This window comes from Hyaena hyaena, unplaced genomic scaffold (genome assembly GCF_003009895.1).
Source record: "Hyaena hyaena isolate Hyena2069 unplaced genomic scaffold, ASM300989v1 scaffold_265, whole genome shotgun sequence".
Classification (NCBI taxonomy): domain Eukaryota; kingdom Metazoa; phylum Chordata; class Mammalia; order Carnivora; family Hyaenidae; genus Hyaena; species Hyaena hyaena.
In genome coordinates this window covers 921,614-936,348 of record NW_024080899.1, presented here as the reverse complement: position 1 = coordinate 936,348, position 14,735 = coordinate 921,614, and the positions used below count along the sequence as shown (strand labels likewise).

The 14,735-nt window shown below is 50.5% G+C and overlaps 1 protein-coding gene across 1 annotated transcript in view; it reads left to right on the top strand.

Moving 5' to 3' along the window:
- The first annotated feature begins 10,047 nt into the window (after window positions 1-10,047).
- GLRX3 (glutaredoxin 3) overlaps window positions 10,048-14,735 on the top strand; it is a 32,990-nt gene continuing 28,302 nt past the window's right edge. Inside the window, exon 1 of the mRNA XM_039245743.1 lies at window positions 10,048-10,165. Coding sequence (XP_039101674.1) covers window positions 10,077-10,165 — 89 coding nt within the window. The 5' untranslated portion in view covers window positions 10,048-10,076. The remainder of the gene's footprint in view (window positions 10,166-14,735) is intronic.

Sequence of the window (14,735 nt, the reverse complement as noted above, 5' to 3'; positions counted from 1 at the left end):
ACGGCGCGGTCCAGGGCCCCCCGCGCCCCGGAACCCGGCGACGGCGCGGTCCAGGGCCCCCGCCCCCCGGAACCCGGCAGGTGTCAGCCTCCCGCCTCCGCCGCACCCGGCAGCCTGGTCCGCCAGCCCCCTTCACTGACCAGGGCCCTGCACCTGTCTGGCCCCTCTCTCTCCACGCGTCTCTTTCTCTTCAGGGCTCAAGGTCCAGCCAGGGTCGTCTCTCCGGTGGGACCCCCCTCCATGGCCCTGACGCCCTGGCCCTCCACGGAGGCCCCCCTCTCTCCGCCGGGCTATGTCGTCCAGCCGTGTCCACGCGGACCGGCGGGGCAGCCGGGTCCCGGGACGATGTTGTCTGCACGGAGCTGGCGAGGGCACGTGCTCCTCGCTGGCCAGGTGACAGGGCACGTGTGCCCCCTTCCTGGCAGCGAGGCCGTCGGAGAAGTCAGGACCCGGAGGGGCAGCCGCTCCTGCACTGATGGGGAGACTGAGGCTCGCCTGCCCACCCACGCACTCGTTCAGGAGCCTTCCGTGGCCTGGAGCGTGGAAGGTTCCCTGAGCAGGTGTAGGTCGGCCAGGAGCTCAGTGGCGCCCCGCGCCCTCTGGAAGGTCCGGACGCGCGTCTGTCTCCGTGTCCCCAGGGCCCAGCTGGGCCGGGGGGCCCTCCGGAGGGCGCCCTGCCCCCTGCGTCCTCACGCGGTTGGAAGTGCAAGGACAAGGCCGGCCCCCTGCGGCCTCTCTTCCCCAGCGGGGTCCTCAGCACCTCTGAGGGCCTCTCCCTGCAGAGTCTTTCACTCCCAGAGGATCAGAATCCGGAATCCGAGGCCCCGTGTCTACAAGGTCAGCACGTGTTTGTTGTCCCGAGGGTCGTGCTTTCCTCAACGCCACCGTAGCCTCCGCTCTATTTTCCTTTATGGAAAGAGTTGGTGTAAGATTTTTCTAAATGCAATCCTGACAATACTCCAGGAATAGTTCGTTGAGGCAAAAAGGAGCTCACCACACTTCACTTCTCAAAATAACATCTCTCCACGGAGACCTTTCTGATCTAAGCCAGTTCCCTAAATTAATTCCTGATGCTGTAAATGGACTTTTCAGGGATGGCTCGCAATAGATAACTAACACTGAAGGAGTTTATGACCAGTACAAATTAGAGATTCACAGGAGATGACATATTATACAATGTATCCCGTCATGTACAGGTAAACACTTGTTACATACGGAAGGCAAGCATTTTATGGTCTGTCATTTTGCATTTTCTTCATAGGCACTGTAAATAAATAAAAATATTAATAAACCACACTGCGCCTTCTAAAATCAATAATAGCTTTATGTTTGAATGGAGGTATTAATTGTATCTCCTTCTGACCTATCTCTGCTTCTAATCACTCCGTAATGTTTGTCAAATGCCAGACACCAGTGCACTTTCTATGCTGCGCTGTGTTTCAACAATAGATTGAAATTTTAGCACCATGTTTTATATTTCATCCTAAATTTTTTTATTTGCAAGTGTATGAAGTCACATTGGTTATGTTTGATAATCCATTTTTGGCACGTATTTTCATATAAATTATAGGGTGTTTGGGCCTCTCGGCTCTCACAACATAGCGAGGAGGACCCTGCGTGTGGAAATATGGCCGTGTGTGGCTTGGAAATAATAAGGATTATAAATGACTCACTAGGTATAGAAAATAAAGGAGAAGACTTATCGAGGAGAAGTAAAGAAGCTTGCTCTCTTTATACACCACCAAAGAAGCTACCATGAAAGATATATTACTGTTCCCCTTCTTGTTATTTCTAAGGGGGTTTTTATTAACCCCTTTTTGTCAATCAAAATAAATTGATTGCCAGTGAACGCAATATTTCCTGACTGTGTATAATTTGAAATGATAAAAGCAAAGCAAAGGTGTGCAAGCTCATATACTACATCTTCTGGTAAAGAAGAGACAGACCTCCAAAGAGATTGCTAAATAGTGTTAAAGATTTGTGTGGCCAGCCCTTACAACATGCCCCTTAAGGATATGACCAGGCCTGGGGAGTCTCTGGGAACCCGGCTTCCCCCTGACGTGTGAGCAGCCAGGTAGCCCAGAACAGTCGCTTCGTGTTTATGCCGCATCATAAAAGGACATATTTCTGTAGGGTAAATATGGGGATGGTCAATAATAACTCGGTCCTGGGTGAGGAAGGATGATTCGGGGGGGGGGGCGGGGAAAGTGAGTGGCTGGACACCCACTGTGAAGAGGGGACACTGCTCGTGATTCAGGGACAAAACATGCATGGAAAACTAGAAAATTAGGATTTCATCCAAGCAGCCGAAAGCATCCTTTCTGGTCTGTGCCAGGCCAGTGAGAGGGAGGGGGAGTCTGGCACAAGAGGAATGAAGCACGGCAGGATGGACGGGGGGCCCAGCGGGCTCCCCACGCGAGGGGCCGGGGCTGCGGGCTGGCCGAGACCTTGCTGACGCGGCAGTGGGGGGTGGAGGGGCTCTTCCAGCTCAGGCCCTGGGGCGGTGCGGCCCCACCTCTGCCGGGCTCGGGCCTGCCAGAGCCACCCTGTGGTGTCCACAGGGCCCCAGATGTGGCTTACACCCCCCTCTCCCTCACACCCTCCAGGGTCCCACACATCTGCCTCTTCTCAGAGGAAGGAGAACCTTCCCCTCCACCTCCCACTACTCACTGAACTGAGGAAAGAACGCGTGTCTTGGTTGAAAGGCCAAAAGGGAATATTAGCATTGACATTTAAAAAAAATTTTTTTTTTAATTTTTATAGTTTATTTATCTTTGAGACAGAGAGAGACAGAGCATGAGCAAGGGAGGGGCAGAGAGAGAGAGGGAGACACAGAATCTGAAACAGGCTCCAGGCTCTGAGCTGTCAGCACAGAGCCTGACGCGGGGCTTGAACCCACGAACAGTGAGATCATGACCAGAGCCGAAGATGGACACTTAACCGACTGAGCCACCCAGGCACCCCAGCATTGACATTTTAAAGTGAGATATTTCTTTCGATTACAGTAAAATGTATTTCATATGAATGAGCGAATAATAGATACTAACTTAAACGTAGGCTAATAATGGAGTTACCACCAAGTTTTGCTTTACTCTGATGGAAGGGACACATCCGTGGAGGTCTAAACTTTAGCTACTTTATCATGAGAACATGAAATGCTGACTCATTTATTTTCTATACATGCTACAGGGCGATAGGACCCAGGCATCATTTAAAATCAGTGGTTTGCCACTGGGTGGGTCATTCAGTTAAGCATCTGACTCTTAACTTCAGCTCAGGTCATGATCTTATGGTTCATGGGTTTGAGCCCCATGTTGGGCTCTGCACTGACAGGGTGGAACCTGTTTAGGATTCTCTCTCTCTGCACCTCCCCAGTGCTCTCTTTGTCTCTCTCTCTGTCAAAATAAATAAATAAACTTAAAAAAAATCAGTGATTTGCCTTTCTTCCCCTTTCTTTTTTGCTTGTTCAGTTCTGGAAGAAGGAATTTTTTTAATGTTTATTTTTGAGAGAGAGACAGACAGAGTGCAAGTGAGGGCGAGACAGACACACACACACACACACAGAATCTGAAGCAGGCTCCAGGCTCTGAGCTGTCAGCACAGAGCCCGACGCAGGACTCAAACCCACCAACCGCCAGATCATGACCTAAGCCAAAGTTGGATGCTGAACCCACTGAGCCACCCAGGCGCCCCTAGAGGAAGGAATTTAACGTCAGCCGTTATTTTACAGGAAAACCGCCCCAACCACGGACACCCGAAATGAGTGAGCCAGTTTGGAGACAATCTGAACTGAGAATCCTTTCTGAATTTGAAGCAAATCCAAATTCGTTCCCAGCACCAAGAGTTAGTATTTTGCCAACTCCCTGACGTTGCCCCTGAACTTCCTGGAGGGCAGCTACTGGGAACAGGCACAGAAGCCCCCAAGTTGGCTGAGTAGAGGTACCTTGAACGTCAAGCATTTTTTCCCTCCCCTGCTCACCGGACTCCAGTGTGGGGGCCGTGGTGTTGGGCCAACGCTCACATAGCAACTCTGGAGAAGGTTCAGGAAGATAGATTACAGACGACTAAAAAAAAAAAAAATCCTGGCGTACCTTTGTCTTGCACCTGTGGGGAGCCGTTGTGGGTGTGGCAGACTTTCAAGAAATTTAGGCAAGTATGAGACTACTGCGGTCACTGATTTAACTGACGTCAAACCAATCGGCTTTCGGGGTTGGGATGGCCTGTGCCAAATGCTGAGCCGAAGGTTCCCTGTTAGTTGTGGATCACTGGGCTGGGTTTCTAAGGAACGTGTGTGTTTGCAGTGCTTCCCGGACCTCTGTACCCTGAACCCTTTCCACAGACAGGAAGGGCCAGCCTCACTCATAGTGCCCATTGGCCACTCCAGGTGTCCACTCCGTGCGGTGGCCTCCCCATGCCAGAGCAGACTGCCAGAGGGTGCCAAGGGCAGTGGGACAGAGGCCCAAGCATTCAAATGAGACAACATGGGTGGGGGGGCAGTGTCTGGAAGGATCCCTCTTGAGACATGAGCTGTTGGGGCCACACAGCCTGAAGGGGTTCTCCTGGTTGGAACTTCTCAGCTCTCTTAAAAATATTTTTAGTGTTTATTTTGAGAGAGATGATAGAGCACAAGTAGGGGAGGGACAGAGAGAGAATCCAGAGACGGCTTCAGGCTCTGAGCTGTCAGCAAAGAGCCTGACTCATGAACCACAAGATCATGATCTGAGCCAAAGTCAGACGCTTCATCAACTGAGCCACCCAGGAGCCCCTGAAACTTCTCAGGTCTCTTAAGAATGACTTCTGGTTGACAAGGGATCTTATTTGAGACTGAACGAAGTCAAGTTCATCTGTGTCCTTAGTTCCTCAAAACCAATGCAGGAATTATAAACGGGAGCAGAGAATTAGCACCAAATGGACTTAAAGAACACGGAGACACACATGGCCGCACACACAATACTGTCTCTGTGTGAAAGATTGACTCAAGATAACACGCAGCTGCATATAAACACACATGGTGATCACTAGCACTCCTGACAGCCAAGTGTTCTGCGTCTGCAGTAATCACACCCTGGGACCTCAACTTCAGGGAAACAAAGACGCATGTGGAAGTGAGTGTGTAGTGGCAACGTTCGGAGTCGTCCTCGCCACCACCCTCCCCCCAGGCCTCGACGGACACGCCTTCACAGCACAGTTGAGACTTGGTAAATGTCACAGGACGTCAAGCGCATAGCCCATTGAACTGAGAAGGGCAGGAGAAGGGACTAGAAGTTGGCAGGTCGTGGGGGCGGGAGGGGGGAGAGTACAGGTTTGGTGGATCGGCAGAGCCTCTACAGATTCAGAATCAGTTTCTGTGAATTTCTGAATTCTGGCCTCTCTAGATTGAATAAAGAAACCACTCAACAAAGGATGTGCCTTCCCCAGCCTGAGGAGGCGGCTGATGCCACCTACAGGCTGGAGACTGGTTCTGCAGCGAGTTCCCGCCACCCAGTCTGGTCCTCGGTGTAAACGAGATTAGATTTATGCCAGGGAGGGAAAACGGGCTGTCACCTCTCAGGATGAATTTCCTCTCCTGGTATATTGTAGGTAATTAAAAATTAATTTAAAAATTATCTGACTAAAGTGTTTTTGGAGATTGCGGTAAATTGGATTAAGATTTGTGAACTACATTTCATATAAATACATTTCTTCTGGAGACCTTATGAGATACACTCATATTTTTCTTTCATGCGTAGCAACCCCAAAACCTTCACTTCGATTCTAGATTAGGTTAGCGGGTACAGCTTATCCACACAGTCGTATCTTAGGAGAAACTGGATTGCTGTGGAGCCATCAGATAACACACATTTCTGCAAAGAAATGGAATGTATTTTTATTGGCACAGCCAAGATGAAGTATGTTTTGAAATCTGTTTTACAAATAAACTTGCACATAAATTGTCCATTCACTGCTTCGAAATCTTTTTTCACGTTTGAGGAGCTGTCAGAGGTCCCTAATAAACATGAGTCTTATTTAGTTTACTGGATATGTCATTCTTCTTTTCTTTCGAAAATAATTATTTTTCAAGCAAGTGCAGCAAAAATACAACCAATAAAAATCTAGCTATGACAGCATAAACAACCTTTATAGCCAGCATATACATAGAGTTCTTCCAATAAAGGCAGTTTCTAGTAAGGAAAGGAACACAGAAAATTGGCCGGCTGGTCGGAGATCAAGGTCTGGGCTCCTAAGGGTCGGCAGCCTGTTTCCATTCTCCACGGGGATAGTCCCTGGCTATCGGGAACAGTCAGGGCATCCCAGCTCCAGGTATATTTCAACGTGGTTTGGGAGACAACCTCCCCAGGGTGTCTTGGGGCCACCAAAGCTGATGGACGGTGGGGTGAGGCTCCCCAGAGGGCTCTGGAGGGCAGGATGCAGATCCTCTACCTTTTGCTTTTCCGTTTTCAGCATCCAGCCCTGCGGTCTCTCCAGAGAGTGGTGCCAGGATGCCAGCGTGAGTGGCAGGGCTGGAGCAGAATGGATTAAGAGCTAAATGGATTAAGGTCCATTTAGCAGAATCTGGTCCAAGGATTCTACTCTGGATTTTGATCCCCTCCAGGCCCGACCCGTCAGGGCTCCCTGGCAGGTGCGTTGTTTGGGCCCTTCCCAGCCCTGCGTCCTGGCGGGTCGCTGTGCCCTGGTCGTGATCCCTGGCCACCTGCATGTGGGGACAGAGGATGAACCCACAGCGGGGGTGGAGGGGGGGGCTCCTGGGCGTCCCTGGCCAGGTGCGGACTCCTCCCGGGAAGCTCCGTGTTAGCAAGTTCTCAGCAGACATGCGGGTGCTCATTTATGCTTTTTATAGTAGCTCGAGAAGATGTTATCGCAGCTTGAGAACAGAAATTAAAATATGTATCCTTCAGGTGCAAATCTACTGTACTTACAGTTTTACTGTTTCTCTGCAGGGGGGTTCCATTAATCTTGTAACAGTGAAATTCCTAAGGAAATTAATTCCCTCCAGTTGGGGTTATTCTCAACTGGTCTTCGGGGGCGGAGTAATTGGAATTTAAGAGCCTCTCTTAAAAGAAAGGAAACATTGGCCATTTTACTTGAATAACAACACTTTTTAATGCCATGCTTTGCCCATTAAAAACGCTGGTTCCTTTTCTCCCCCCAGGACTCCTGTGTCTCTCAGCTTCTTGGGGTGAGGTTTACAGAAACCCTGCCTGGCAGGGAGTTAATTCCAAGTCCTCACCTGGAGTGACAGGTTTTCCTATCCGGCATGGCTTTTTTGCGTCGGCCTGGCACCCAGCATTGTGCCCCGCCCGGGAATAAGTGACACTTGGCCCCAGGAAGGAATGATGCGTCATTAAAAACGCACGGCTGGAATATTTTCTTGCCTGTTTAGGAGCAGCTAATGCTAGCTGTCATTACCTGGAAAAATAATGACACCTCAGTCTCTCACATTCACCCCTCTCTAAAATGGGGTCCATTCACAGATGCAGGCGGGCACCAGGAAGGCCCCCTGCAGCTGTCTGGAGCTTCTGCTCTTCCAGGCCGAGGCCGCACAAAGTCCCAGCCTCCCGGTCCCCGCACTGAAGGTCCCTGACACGCAGCACAGCACCCACAGGGGAACCTAACTGCCTGTCCTTTTCAGCCTCCGTCACTGTCCCAGGAGAGCTGGGCTTTGCCTGGTTCCTGACTGAGCAGGGTCGGGGAGCCCAGAAGAAGCTCCTGCTCAGAGGACACTTAATGTGAAATGTCACTGGCTTCCCTTAAGGGGACACCTGGAGGGAATAGGACCTGGCTAGACAATGCTTCTGGATGGGGTCGGCAGAAGGTCAGTGCCTGGGATGAACACACGTCGGTACATAGGCCGAAAGCAGCCCCTGTATATTGCTTTCCTGTATTTTTAAGCTTTTGAGCACTAACAGGCCTGAGGGAAAGCCAAGTCCAGAGTATTCTGTGACAGGCCAAACCAGTTTCATAGGATAATGAGGAGTTTTTCCCTTTGGGTACAAGCTTAGAGAGGACAGCGTCCGAATAGCGCGTGGGACGGATGGGGTGCAGTGGCGGGGGGGGGGGGCTGTGAAGAGAAGGCCTAGTGGGATCTTGATGTTGGTCCTTCACTGCTGCGGGTCTGGGCGTTTCCTTAGCTGTGCAGTGTAGGTAGGTGGTGATGTTTCACACCAGCAGCCAGAAGAGCATTGAGTGATAAATATAGACTTGTGTGTGCGAGGGCTTCGGAAGGCTGACGAGCACTGTATCCATGTATATACGCTTACGTACCTGTACCTCAGATGCAACAGCTTCCCACGTGTGGCCTGGGCTCAGGGCTGAGTGAAGTAGTCTTTTGTTGCCAAAGTCAGAGCATTTTATTGTTTTATTTTTTATTTTAGAGAGAGAGAGCGAGCGAGCCAGAAGGGGAGAGAGACAGAGAATCCCAAGCAGGCTCCACGCTCAGCACGGAGTCCAATTCTGGGCTTGATTCCACGACCCTGGGATCATGATCTGAGCTGCAATCAAGAGTCAGACACTCAACCAAGCAAGCCACCTAGGTGCCCCCAAAGTCAGAGCATTTTAAAGCTCAGAGGTAAGCTGCTAATCATTAGGCCTATGTCTAATGTCTGGCTCTCACTATGTTGATAGTTATAGCTGCAGAAAGACCAGGAGTGAGAAAGTGGCGATGTAATCCGGGAGATTTCCTTTTTTTTTTTTTTTTTTTTAAAGTAGAGAACAGCTCTGTAGCTGATATGTGCTACTATCAGCAAATTCTATTTAGAGAGAAAATCAGGACTTTTAAAACAGCCACATATAGAGGAGATGATTACTACTATTTTCTTGAAAAAGAATCACTATTGCACATTTCTCCAGTGCATAACAATTTTGTTATTTTTTATATTACAAAGCCAGTCCATGTTCTTTGAAAAAATGCAAATGACACAAAGAAGTACATAATGTAAAAAGTGAAGGTCTTCCGTCTTCCCTTTCACTCCCCTATTTTGTGGGGGCAAACTCTCCTAACACTTTGGGGCACATCCTTCTGAAGAACTCTTTCTATGCTATGTTCAGCTATAGGTAGTTATGTCATTTTATTTACTTATAATAGGCCATCAGTGTGGGGTGCCTGGGTGGCTCAGTTGGTTAAGCATTGAGGTGAAGCACTGAAGTCTGGATTTTGGCTCAGGTCATGATCTCACCGTTTGTGGTTCGAGGCCTGCTTCTGGCTCTGTGCTGACAGCATGGAGCCTGCTTACAGTTCTCTCTCTCTTTCTCTCTCAAAAATAAATAAACATAAAAACACTTTTTAAAATGGTTATGGGAGTGTACACCCTGTTTTGCAACATGGCGTTCCCCTCCTTTGCATTTTTGCATAGAAATCTCTAGGTTTTATTTACTTAAAAAACTTTTTCTAAATTGTAAAATAATTTCGCGCCACGTGCCGTTGTAAGAAATAATACAGAGATCCTGCGTACCTTCTCCCCCGAAGAGGACATCTCGCAAAACCAGAGCACAAAACCGCAACCAGGAGGTGCAGATCACACAACCCACCCCTTCTCTTCAGATTCCCGTTTTACGGGAATTCATCTGTGTGTATTTTGTCCTACGCAATTTTATGTTTAGGTTGGCACATGTAAGTACAGTCAGGATACAAAACAGTTGTTCATGGCTCTCGTTACATTTTCAATAATGTAATGTGCCATATTCAGTAACATCTCTCGCGTTCCATCCCCACCTTTTAGTTAATTTCACTGTAGATTAAAACGTCATCCTGTGGGACGTCTGGACCCGACTTCACCTGCAGTCGCTCACAAGCGCACCCACCCTTCTCCTGGCCGCTGGAGGAACGGCCAAGAGGGTGCGGAGCCCGGGGGAGCGGGCGCCCCGGGGGCAGCGGGCGCCCGGGGAGGCGAGCGTCGGGGCGCCTGGAGCGCGCGGGTCGGGCGAGCGGGCGCTGCCCCGGAAGCCCCGCCCCCGGCTCCGCGCTCGCGACCGGCGCAGGCCTGGGGCGGGCCCGGGGGCGGGGCTTCCGTGCGCAGCCGCCGGAGGCCCCGCCCCTGCCGGCCGCCCGCGCTCGATTGCTCTTGTCTGGCGGCTGCAGCATGGCGGCGGGGGCGGCTGAGGCGGCGGCGGCTGTGGTGGAGGTCGGTTCAGCCCGGCAGTTTGAGGAGCTGCTGCGCCTCAGAGCCAAGTAAGCGGGACGGCGGGCGGCGGGGCTGAGGGGACGCACGCGGGCGGCGGCCTCCCGGGCGGCGGGCCCCGATGCCGAGCCTGGTCCCCGGGCCCGACCCCCGGCCCGGCCCTGACGCCCGGCCTGGCGGCCCCGGGGCCGGGGGAGGGGCGCGGAGACCCGGCCGCCGCGTTGTCAGCAGCCGAGGGGGGCCCAGCCGGCTGGGCGATTCCGCCTCCCCGAAGCTGAGCGGTTGGGGCGTGTGGATAATCCGGTAGCGCTCGCGGGTTCTAGCTCGGCTGCCGCCGCGGACGGGGATTTCCGGTTTGGGGAGCCGGCCGAGCCGGGGTCTGTGCTGCTCTGGCACACGTGCTCCCGGCCCTGGGGACGGCTCCAGAAGGGGACCCGCCACCAGGGGACACGGGGCCGGGGGAGCGCGTACGAAGGGCTTCCGGGGCCGCCTCCCCTGTGGGCCCTCCGGGGACTGGGGTTCTCCGAGAGCCGGCACCTCTCTGCTGCCGCTGAGCACGGTGGGGTCCCGGGGTCGGAGGCCGGGCACCGTGTCCCCAACCCCGCCGCTACCTAGCCTTGTGACCCCCGGGTAGGCTTCATAACCGGGCCCCAGTTTCCTCGACGGTGGGATGGGTTCTTAGAGTAGTGGCCCTCGGGGGGTGTGGGGGTGAGGGAGGCGGGGCGGGCACCCGCGCCTTGCCTTCGCGCAGGAACGTCAGCCCGGAGTATTCTCCGTGTGGAACCGAGTAGCTGCGTGGCGTTCCCAGGCAGCGGGTGCCTGTGGACCCAGGTCAGCGGGGGTTCGCCCCCCGGACTGGGCGCCGGGGCAGGTAGAGCCCCGCTTGGCAGAGCAGGTGGGGCGGGGGAGTTGGGTGCCGGCGTCGGAAAGGGGGCCGGGTGGGAAGACTGCCTTCACTTCTGGTTGTGGGCGCTCCGGGGACGCGGCGGGGTCCGAGGTGTTCAGCAAGACGGTTGCTCTGACTTTTGAGGCTCGCGTGGAAGATCGTTCGGGGTTGGCGAGGGGACCACCAATACTCACCGATGAAGGGTGGGTTCCGGGTCCTCCGGCGCTCGAGTTCAGCCCTCAGGGCGGCCGAGTTCCCCAGGACGCCCGAGGTGGACCCTTCTGGAACCGAGCAGGGCCTGTGCCGACCTGCCCTCCGTACGTGTTTGAACTTAGCATCACCTGAGAGACTGCTTTGCTTTGTGTGTTGCACATTTTGGTTTTTAGGTTTCACTTTTTTATTCATAAATAAAAATCCTTAAAGTCACACAGTCGGCACCATGCCGTGTATTCCCGCCGCCGGCTGGTACTGGAAGTGGTCCGGGAAACGGGGTACGTTTTCCGTAGGGATGATCCAGGCACCTGGGCAGTGGTGGATGGCGTCCAAGGAAGGAGCACATCTCTGCCGATTTTTGTGAAAGTGGGAGCACTTAAAATACTGACTAGGGGCGTCTGGGCGGCTCAGTTACTTGGGCGCCAGACTCTTGATGTCCTCTCATGTCTTGATCTCAGGGCTGTGGGTCGGGCCTGCCTTGGACTCCATGTTGGGCGTGAAGCCTACTTAAAAAAAAAATTAAATAGTACTTGGTATTGTAATAATTTAAAAATCTACTTTCTAAACATCACTTCTCAATTTTAAAATTTTGTGTGAATTGGAATTTTTGCTTGAGTCGTGTCAGGTGTTTATAGATCGCTGAAGCCTCAACGGGTCTATGCAGTGGGGATGTTAATACTAAACATTTGCAGAGTAATTGAGATTTTGCCCATGTGTAAAGTACTTAAGAGTCAAGTATTGATAGTATTTAACAAACGGTAGCTGGTGTGATCTGCAGATGAGCAACTGCAGGAGCGAACACCCAGCCAGGGAGAAAACAGCTATTTATTGAGCACTAATTATTCTGCTGATGAAGAACCAATGGTGGTTATGTTGTTTAAAATCACATTAGTCGGGATTTGAACCTGGTCTCTCTCTTTTTTTAATGTTTTATTTATTTTTTTAGAGAGAGAGAGAGACAGAGAGCGTGAGCAGAGGAGAGGCAGAGAGACAGGGAGACACAGAATCTGAAACAGGCTCCAGGCTCTGAGCTGTCAGCACAGAGCCTGACGTGGGGCTCGAACCCACGAACCGCGAGATCATGGCCTGAGCCAAAGTCAGACGCTTAACTGACTGAGCCACCCAGGCGCCCCTGAACCTGGTCTTTAAAGGTTTTCCTCTGTGCACCATGCACACTGTATTATTCCTGCAGAGAGTACTCTTACCTATAACCTAAGAGAAAGTGGCAGGGTTTGTATTTCAGGTTTATATCCTTATGCTACTAGACATGGCGTACTTAATTAGAACGTTAAGCAGCTAAATATGAGAATGTTGTGGATAACTTAAAATAAGTATTAATACTATCATACTTTTGTGTTTTCAAAATGTTTTTATATTCTTGTTTGCTCTTCCCAACATCCCAGGGAATTAGTTGTTGCTATTTTACAATTAGGAAGTTAAGATTCCATGATGAAGATTTAAATTACTCTTCAAAGCCATGTTAGTGATAATGGAACTTAAGTTGTGTAGGTGTACTTTTTTCTTTACCTTTGTTTAAAATTCTTAAAGTATTGGGGCGCCTGGGTGGCTTAGTCGGTTAAGCGTCCGACTTTCGCTTAGGTCATGATCTCGCAGTTCGTGGGTTCGAGCCCTGCGTCGGGCTCTGTGCTGACTGCCAGCTCAGAGCCTGGAGCCTGCTTCAGTCTGTGACTCCCTCTCTCTCTGACCCTCCCCTGCTCACGCTGTCTCTCTCTCTCTCTCTCCTAGAAATAAATAAAACAGTAAAAAAAAATTTTTTTTAAATAAAAAAATAAAATTCTTAAAGTATAATTGGCACATAATATATTAATTTTTTGTATGAATCATGCTGTTATAAAGTTTGGAAGCATTTTAATTAAAAAATTTAAAAAATGTTTTTTACATATATTTATTTTTGAGAGACAGCGTGAGCAGAGGAAGGGCAGAGAGAGGAGACACAGAATCTGAAGCAGGCTCCAGGCTCTGAGCAAACCTTCAGCATAGAGTCTGGTACGGGGCTCGAACCCACAAACTGTGAGATCATGACCTGAGCCGAAGTCAGACTTTTAACCGACTGAGCCACCCATGTGCCCCTAAAAATTTTTTTTTAATGTTTATTTTTGGGGTGGGGGGAGAGACAGACAGACAGAGACAGCATGAGTGGGGGAGGGTCTGAGAGAGGGAGGCAGAGAATCCAAAGCAGGCTCCAGACTTGGAGCTGTCAGCACAGAGCCCGACGCCGAGTTCCTACTGGAGCTGTGAGATCATGACCTGAGCTGAAGTTGGATGCTTAACTGACTGAGCTACCCAGGCACCCCTTAATTTTTAAAAATATAATCGTATTGTGAGCAATTTTCCATGTCATTAAAATTCTTTGAATTTTGATTTTTAATGGTTTGATAGTATTTTGTTACATGACCATTAAAAAAAGCTGTAGTATTGTTGAAGAATTGATTTTTCCAGTTATTTGTTATGTAAGATAATGGGAAAGTATTCATGTACATAAACCTTTGTCTCTTTAATTTCCTTCTTAGGATAGATACTTGGCCATGTGTAAGAAATTTCTGAAAGGTTGCAGTTTAATTTTTACCAGCAGGATATAGAAATGTTTGGCTTTCTCCATCTTTTTTTGTCATGGAATATTATTATTTAAAAAATCTTTTTCAGTTTAGTAATAAGTGGTATCCCAGTTTTTTAAAAAAAAGAGGTATTGCCCAGATCTTAATAGTTAGGTGTGATGAATTTTTATAGTTGTACATACAAAAGTAACAACCATTCACAACAATATAGAGCCCCAGAATGTTCCTTAGCTCCTTTCTGGTAATCCCCCCCCACTGATCCACTTTCCGTCAGCGTAGATTAGTTCTGCCTGTTCTTGGTACTCTATGTAAATTGAGTCTCCAGTTCCTGGTCTTTTTATGTCTGAGTTGTTGCTCAGCATGTTTTCAAGACGCATGTGGTTGCAGGGATCTATGGTTCGTTCCTTCTTATTGCTGAGTAGTCTTTTATATGAATAGACAACAGTTTCTCCAATTTGTGGACATTTGGGTTATTTCCAGTTTTTGGCTGTGGTGTCTGAGGCTGTTGTGAACATTCGTGTGAGGTCCTTTTGTGGGCCTCTCTCCTTCCTCCCCATCCCCGTAGGCTTTCGATCCTCCCCAGTGTCCTCTGCAGAGAATCATTCCAAGGGTTTTGAGGGGCAGGTGGATCGCTTCTGGTTGCATCACACTGGCCAGAGCTAAGTTCCAGGGCCCCAGACAACTGCAGGTGTGGTCAGGCTGTAGCCCAGGAGGAGAGGGATGCTGCGCTTGGTGAGACACAGCATCGCCTCTGTCTGGGGCCCTGAGGCCCCCCTACCCGCACCCTGAAGCTTCTGAGTTCTGCTGGGCACAAACGATGACACTGGTTAGGGGCCCACAGTATGTCCTTTCCAGCCTTAGGAGGGTCTCTCCTGAGAACCTGCTGCTTTCCTCTTGTGTGCCCCTGGGCAGCCCTCCCTTCCGCCTCGGTGCTCTCTGGCGCCT